Below are 7,845 nucleotides of genomic sequence, written 5' to 3'. Positions count from 1 at the left end.
CCTGGTCAGTGTGGCTCAGTGGCTAGAGTGTCGGCCTGTGGACTGAAGGGTCCCAGGTTTGAACCCAGTCAAGGGCATGCACATGGTTGCAGGCTTGATCCCCTGCCCTGGTCAGGGCATGTGCAGGAGGCAACCAATCAATGTGTCTCTCTTACATCGATGTTTCTCTCTCTCTCCCCCTCCCACCCACTCTCTCTAAAAATCGGAGACAGGCTCAGTCAGTAAGGAGCCCTGAAGGCTGGCTGTACCCCCTTCTTGGTCAGGGGGCACCTTTGTTCTGGGTCTGATTTCTCCCACGGCCTCCCCCGCATCCCAGCTGCAGACTTTGACTGGAACTAGCACAGCCACGGTGCCGCTGGCTCTCACTGGTTCAGCTCCGCTGGTGCTGGGTGGATGTTTTCTGTTATTTTAATGAATCTGTCCGACACGGAGTCCCTTTATCTTGGCGATCTTCCTGGCGCTTGACGGCATCTTGAAAATATTTGCGTAGTTAGCAGGTTCACTTAGCAGACAGCTTCATGGTTGGTGTGTTTACATCCCCCTCATTCCAGAAGGAATGTCAGGCAGCTGACCTCCATCTAATGCAGCTCTACCTGCCGAGTTCAAGGAAGGCTGTGGGAGCGTTGGGTCCAGTCTCATCCAGCCGGTATCCTGGGAGGCCCTGTGGGGAGAGGGAGAGGGGCGGCTGCAGCTCCCCTGCACCTCCACTTCCTAGCTGGGACAGCTTGGGGCAAACATCCCAGATCCAGAGCGGTGACTGATGCCCTTACCCAGCTCGGCAGCCAGGAGCTCTGCTGTGATTTGGGAGCGTCCGGCTCGGCTCCACACCTGGAGTGGGCAGGGGCTGCCCTGCTGTCCTGGCCCCTCACCTGGGCATCCAGCTCATGGCTGGGTCTTACAGGGTCTTTCCAAATGGCCAAATGGCCATGGCCCTGCCCGCTGTGAGCTCCCTGCTGTGGGAACGGAGGGTTTGGGCTGTCTGTTCCCCAGGGGAAGGTGGCTGGGCACCCGTTCCTCGTTCCTGGGGTCAGAGGGGTGAGGCCTGTCCTGACTGCCTGTTCTCTCTTGCAGAGCCCACAATGATGGTGGTGTCACCGGCCAGTTCAGAAGCCCAGGTACTTTCAGAGCAATTTTTACGTTTACTTGATACATATTAAAGTGTACGTGCATTGTATAGTATGAATTAGAAAACATGTAGTTAGTTATACCATTGATTTGGGGGACAGGACACAGATACAGTTCTCTAGGGCCTTCATTGAAGGGACCTGAGGGAGATTTTTCCCAGAGGTTTGGGGGGCGGGGGGCCTGCGATGGTGTGGGCCCCAGTGAGCCTCAATGGCCCTAAAGGGAGGGGGAAGCCATGATAGCTACCCCCTCTCCTTCCACCTCCTGAGAAAGCAAAGGTGGCGTGATGTTTGGGGGCCCAGAGAGCGTCTGGCAGGGTGCGGGTCGGGGCCACGGAGGAAAACCAGCTGCGTGAGCAATGCCCAGGAGCCCCCACACCCCCCAGAACTCACACCTCAGCAGTAGGACTTCTCCCTGTGCCCCCCAGTGACCTGCCCCCAGGTAATTTGTCCTGAATTTGATGTTTATCATTCCGCTGCCTTTTAAAAACCAGTTTTATGCAAATACACATTCCTCTATTAAACACAGCTTTGTACTAAGCGGAGGGGGGTGGTGGCTCAGGCCGAAAGAGGCTACATCCTCTGTTGTGGAGAATTTAAAAACAATAACAAAACCATCCCAAAGCTGCTGGCGGCTCTCAGTAATGTCGGTGAGCAGGTCCGCCCTTGGCTGCGTAAACAGTGTCGCTGGGGCTGCTCCGAGTTCTGTGCTGCCTACGAACCAGGTGGGCAAAAGTGGGTTTACCGTTGTAAGCACACACAGTTTATCCTTGTGTTATTATTATTAATTGTTGTATTATTTTCCATACGAACGACTGTAAGCCTACTTTGCCCCATCCTGTACAGTTTTCTGGAGTTTGTGGGGGGAAACAACAATCTGTTTTCAAGACTCATCTCCACTGCTTCGCATGGCTCTCGGTCCCCTTCGCGCCCCATGATGCTCTGTATAAGGTGCTTATCTGCAGCCCAGGAACGGGGCACCCCTCAGCCCTCTGCACCCCTCAGCCCTCAGCCGTGTCCCCAGGGCTGTCCCTCCGGTCCACACCGGCCCCTGCAAAGGAGACCTATGGTTATCAATTCTGCAGCTTTTTACAAGGGACTTGTAGGGGTGTCTAATCTGGAGGGTTGTGCCTGGGGCCCATAGATTAACCCGATACCCACCCAGGAAACGCGGCCAGGGGCACACTTGTCATGTTGGCCCTGATTCTCACTGCGGCTCCCGGAGCCGGCCTGCAGCGTCAGCTCCTTCTCTCCGTGGCTCCTTCCATTACTGGGCTGGCCCCCCGGCTGGCCCGCCGCCCGCAGGCAGGGCTGGAGGTCCTGGGACTCTGGCTGGCTGCCCAGATTTCTCCTTATGGGAAAGCAAGTGCCTGCCTTCCAGGTGCATGGGGCACAGAGAAGCTTTTAGGAGCAGCTCTCAGATGAGTGCTTTGATGGAGTTAACCCTTCCAGTGACGTGGTGCTAGCGGAGGCTGCCGCCTGGACAGTGAGGGGGAGGCCCCATGGCGGGGCGCTGTGCTGTGTTGGGGGTGAGGACCTTTCTGTTTGGCCTCTGTCTGTCCTGCCCCCTGTGGCAGAGTGGTCCCCATTGGACAGACCTGGTCAGAGCCACCACTAGGGTCAGCAGGGCCCGGGGGGCAGACCCAGAGTGGACAGACATGAAGTTTATTCCTGGCACCTACCTCTGGGCCAAGAAAGACTTGATGGGAATTGGTGTGAGTGGTGGCTTCTGGCCCAGCCGGTGTAGCTCAGTGGTTGAGCGTTGACCCATGAACCAAGAGGTCACCGATTCGATTCCCAGTCAGGGCACATGGCCGGGTTTCAGGCTTGACCCCCAGTAGGGGGCGTGCAGGAGGCAGCCACTCAATGATGTTTCTCTCTCATTGATGTTTCTCTCTCTCTCCCTCTCCCTTCCTCTCTCTCTAAAAAATAAATAAATAAATGGTGGCTCCTGCCCACCAAGTCATCCTGAGGGGCACAAGGGGGTCCTCTGGCCTACTGCCCTGGGGGCTCCCCTGGCCAGGGCCCTGCAGTTACCTGTCAGGTGTCAGCAGCCTGTAGGCCTTGGGCTCTACCCTTTGACTCGTGGTTCTCGGGTGTGACTCAAGCTGGTCTGTGACCCCGCCTGCCTACAGCAGAGGTGAGACAGCCTCCAGGACTGGCTGGGGCGGCCGATCCATGATCCTCTGGGCTGGAGCCTTCCCTTCCCACCAGTCCCTGAGCCTGGCTAACCCCCCAGGCACCCTCCGGGTCCAGGGTGCTCTCTAAGGCCTGTCTGCAAGACAGAGAGCCCTGTTCTCGTACCCGTCCCCTGCTCGATGCTGGCGCTCACCGTCTGCCCTCCTTAGCTCAGCTCTGCTCAGCTCCTGGGTGCCGGGTGGTGGGAAGGCAGGAAGTGAGAGGAGAGCCAGGGGGTCCTCTGAGGCCAGATGGTCGGGGAGTGGAAGGTGCCCTGGTGAGGGCCAGGCTCCACCTGCCACCACGCAGCCTTCCTCCAGGCCACGGGCAGACCAGAGTCTCAAGTCCAGCTCGGCCAGCAGCTAGCTGCAGGCAAGGGACCTGGCCTCCGTGCCTCTGTGCCCGCCCTATGACACGGGAGGTTACTGGTGCTTTGTTGCAAAGTTAGGTGGCAGCCAGCTCAGCGCAGTGCCCAGCATAAGCAGAGCTGTTGTCCTTTTTTTTAAAAAAATTGATTTTCTTTAGAGAGAGAGGAAGGAGAGGGATAGATAGAAACATCAATGGTGGAAGAGAATCATTGATTGGCTGCCTCCTGCACACCCCCTACTGGGGATGGAGCCCACAGCCCCAATCTGGGCATGTGCCCCGACCGGGAATCCAACCGGGACCTCCTGGTTCATAGGAGGTCAACCTCTGAGCCACGCCTTAGCTTACGGATTTTTAATGTGCTAATTGCAATTTAAAAAGCAAAAAGATGCCCTAACCGGTTTGGCTCAGTGGATAGAGCGTCGGCCTGCGGACTGAAGAGTCCCAGGTTCGATTCCAGCCAAGGGCATGTACCTTGGTTGCGGGCACATCCCCAGTAGGGGGTGTGCAGGAGGCAGCTGATGGATGTTTCTCTCTCATCGATGTTTCTAACTCTCTATCCCTCTCCCTTCCTCTCTGTAAAAAACCAATAAAATATATTTAAAAAAACACACAAAAACAAACAAACCAAAAAACAGAAAGCTTTGTGAATCCCAGCTTGGGGCTCTGACAGTTATAACCAGTTACAAATACGATTCTTTCTTAGGTTTTTCTTTTTCAGGCAAAATTTACACACATTGACATTTACATGCAGTTTAAAATACTTCAGTGAGGAGGTCATCTCTTATCAGTGCAAGTGCCAGACTTTATCACGCAGAGCTAAGGGGTTTATTCCAGCAGCGTGCGTCAGTCAGCTGGTCTTTCTCAGACTTACAGTGTACTGTTCTATTACACGAAAGGGATAACACGTAATTAGGATGCCACTGTCTTTTGTAATCGAATTCTTGGGGGTGTACTTTACACTCGAGTTTGACGGGTTCTGACAGAGGTACCTACCATTTCACCACAAGGACACAGACCTCTTCCATCACCCGAACTTCCTGTCCCCCTCCAGTCCCCAGCCCAGCCCGGCTCAGAACCACTGGCCTGCTTTTTGTGGCTACAGAGGAAACTTATCTTGCCTCGAGTTTGATATCGGGGAACCACGAGCCGCGGAGACTTTCCCCCGGCTGGCCCGCCGCCCGCAGGCAGGGCTGGAGGTCCTGGGACTCTGGCTGGCTGCCCAGATTTCTCCTTATGGGAAAGCAAGTGCCTGCCTTCCAGGTGCATGGGGCACAGAGAAGCTTTTAGGAGCAGCTCTCAGATGAGTGCTTTGATGGAGTTAACCCTTCCAGTGACGTGGTGCTAGCGGAGGCTGCCGCCTGGACAGTGAGGGGGAGGCCCCATGGCGGGGCGCTGTGCTGTGTTGGGGGTGAGGACCTTTCTGTTTGGCCTCTGTCTGTCCTGCCCCCTGTGGCAGAGTGGTCCCCATTGGACAGACCTGGTCAGAGCCACCACTAGGGTCAGCAGGGCCCGGGGGGCAGACCCAGAGTGGACAGACATGAAGTTTATTCCTGGCACCTACCTCTGGGCCAAGAAAGACTTGATGGGAATTGGTGTGAGTGGTGGCTTCTGGCCCAGCCGGTGTAGCTCAGTGGTTGAGCGTTGACCCATGAACCAAGAGGTCACCGATTCGATTCCCAGTCAGGGCACATGGCCGGGTTTCAGGCTTGACCCCCAGTAGGGGGCGTGCAGGAGGCAGCCACTCAATGATGTTTCTCTCTCATTGATGTTTCTCTCTCTCTCCCTCTCCCTTCCTCTCTCTCTAAAAAATAAATAAATAAATGGTGGCTCCTGCCCACCAAGTCATCCTGAGGGGCACAAGGGGGTCCTCTGGCCTACTGCCCTGGGGGCTCCCCTGGCCAGGGCCCTGCAGTTACCTGTCAGGTGTCAGCAGCCTGTAGGCCTTGGGCTCTACCCTTTGACTCGTGGTTCTCGGGTGTGACTCAAGCTGGTCTGTGACCCCGCCTGCCTACAGCAGAGGTGAGACAGCCTCCAGGACTGGCTGGGGCGGCCGATCCATGATCCTCTGGGCTGGAGCCTTCCCTTCCCACCAGTCCCTGAGCCTGGCTAACCCCCCAGGCACCCTCCGGGTCCAGGGTGCTCTCTAAGGCCTGTCTGCAAGACAGAGAGCCCTGTTCTCGCACCCGTCCCCTGCTCGATGCTGGCGCTCACCGTCTGCCCTCCTTAGCTCAGCTCTGCTCAGCTCCTGGGTGCCGGGTGGTGGGAAGGCAGGAAGTGAGAGGAGAGCCAGGGGGTCCTCTGAGGCCAGATGGTCGGGGAGTGGAAGGTGCCCTGGTGAGGGCCAGGCTCCACCTGCCACCACGCAGCCTTCCTCCAGGCCACGGGCAGACCAGAGTCTCAAGTCCAGCTCGGCCAGCAGCTAGCTGCAGGCAAGGGACCTGGCCTCCGTGCCTCTGTGCCCGCCCTATGACACGGGAGGTTACTGGTGCTTTGTTGCAAAGTTAGGTGGCAGCCAGCTCAGCGCAGTGCCCAGCATAAGCAGAGCTGTTGTCCTTTTTTTAAAAAAAATTGATTTTCTTTAGAGAGAGAGGAAGGAGAGGGATAGATAGAAACATCAATGGTGGAAGAGAATCATTGATTGGCTGCCTCCTGCACACCCCCTACTGGGGATGGAGCCCACAGCCCCAATCTGGGCATGTGCCCCGACCGGGAATCCAACCGGGACCTCCTGGTTCATAGGAGGTCAACCTCTGAGCCACGCCTTAGCTTACGGATTTTTAATGTGCTAATTGCAATTTAAAAAGCAAAAAGATGCCCTAACCGGTTTGGCTCAGTGGATAGAGCGTCGGCCTGCGGACTGAAGAGTCCCAGGTTCGATTCCAGCCAAGGGCATGTACCTTGGTTGCGGGCACATCCCCAGTAGGAGATGTGCAGGAGGCAGCTGATGGATGTTTCTCTCTCATCGATGTTTCTAACTCTCTATCCCTCTCCCTTCCTCTCTGTAAAAAACCAATAAAATATATTTAAAAAAACACACAAAAACAAACAAACCAAAAAACAGAAAGCTTTGTGAATCCCAGCTTGGGGCTCTGACAGTTATAACCAGTTACAAATACGATTCTTTCTTAGGTTTTTCTTTTTCAGGCAAAATTTACACACATTGACATTTACATGCAGTTTAAAATACTTCAGTGAGGAGGTCATCTCTTATCAGTGCAAGTGCCAGACTTTATCACGCAGAGCTAAGGGGTTTATTCCAGCAGCGTGCGTCAGTCAGCTGGTCTTTCTCAGACTTACAGTGTACTGTTCTATTACACGAAAGGGATAACACGTAATTAGGATGCCACTGTCTTTTGTAATCGAATTCTTGGGGGTGTACTTTACACTCGAGTTTGACGGGTTCTGACAGAGGTACCTACCATTTCACCACAAGGACACAGACCTCTTCCATCACCCGAACTTCCTGTCCCCCTCCAGTCCCCAGCCCAGCCCGGCTCAGAACCACTGGCCTGCTTTTTGTGGCTACAGAGGAAACTTATCTTGCCTCGAGTTTGATATCAGGGAACCACGCACCGCGGAGACTTTGGGCCGGCCCCACTCTGCGTGTGGGGTGTGAGGGGCGCAGCGGTCTCCGCTTTCACTATGAGAAGGGGCCGCATTTGTGTGCCGTCCACCGTGGGAGACGGTTGGACACCCAGGCGTGGGCGCTGTGGGCATCCCAGGACGAGGCGTTGTGGATGCTTGTTCTTCCTTCTCTTGGTTAAACGTCTGGGAGACGGGTTGCCGATCACGTGGTAAATGCATGTTTGATTGTAAGAACTGGCCAATGTTTTCCACTGTGGCTGAGCTATTTGGGGGGCCAGGGTCTTGTTCTGGTGGCCCCATGGTACACCACCTGTGGAGGACATGGCTGCTTCCATGGCACTGTCAGCCTGCGATTCAGGCCCAGCCTCCGGTCCCTCTCCGGTGGTGCCCTCCCCCCACCCCCCTACTGCCCCCTGATGGTCTGGACCCCTGTCCCACAGATGGTGCAGTCTCTGGGCTTCGCCATCTACCGCGCACTGGACTGGGGTCTGGACGAGAGCGAGGAGCGGGAGCTCAGCCCGCAGCTGGAGCGGCTCATCGACCTGATGGCCAACAGCGACTGCGAGGACGGAGGCTGCAGCGCTGCGGA

At 55.9% G+C, this 7,845-nt stretch overlaps 1 protein-coding gene across 1 annotated transcript in view; it reads left to right on the top strand.

Moving 5' to 3' along the window:
* Positions 1-609: 609 nt before the first annotated feature.
* SPIRE2 (spire-type actin nucleation factor 2) overlaps positions 610-7,845 on the top strand; it is a 21,807-nt gene continuing 14,571 nt past the window's right edge. Inside the window, exons 1-3 of the mRNA XM_014535616.1 lie at positions 610-646; positions 1,072-1,115; positions 7,697-7,842. Of these exons, the coding sequence (XP_014391102.1) occupies positions 1,080-1,115; positions 7,697-7,842 (182 nt within the window). The 5' untranslated portion in view covers positions 610-646; positions 1,072-1,079. The remainder of the gene's footprint in view (positions 647-1,071; positions 1,116-7,696; positions 7,843-7,845) is intronic.

This window comes from Myotis brandtii, unplaced genomic scaffold (assembly GCF_000412655.1).
Source record: "Myotis brandtii unplaced genomic scaffold, ASM41265v1 scaffold1466, whole genome shotgun sequence".
Classification (NCBI taxonomy): domain Eukaryota; kingdom Metazoa; phylum Chordata; class Mammalia; order Chiroptera; family Vespertilionidae; genus Myotis; species Myotis brandtii.
This window is presented reverse-complemented; position numbering and strand designations above follow the sequence as displayed.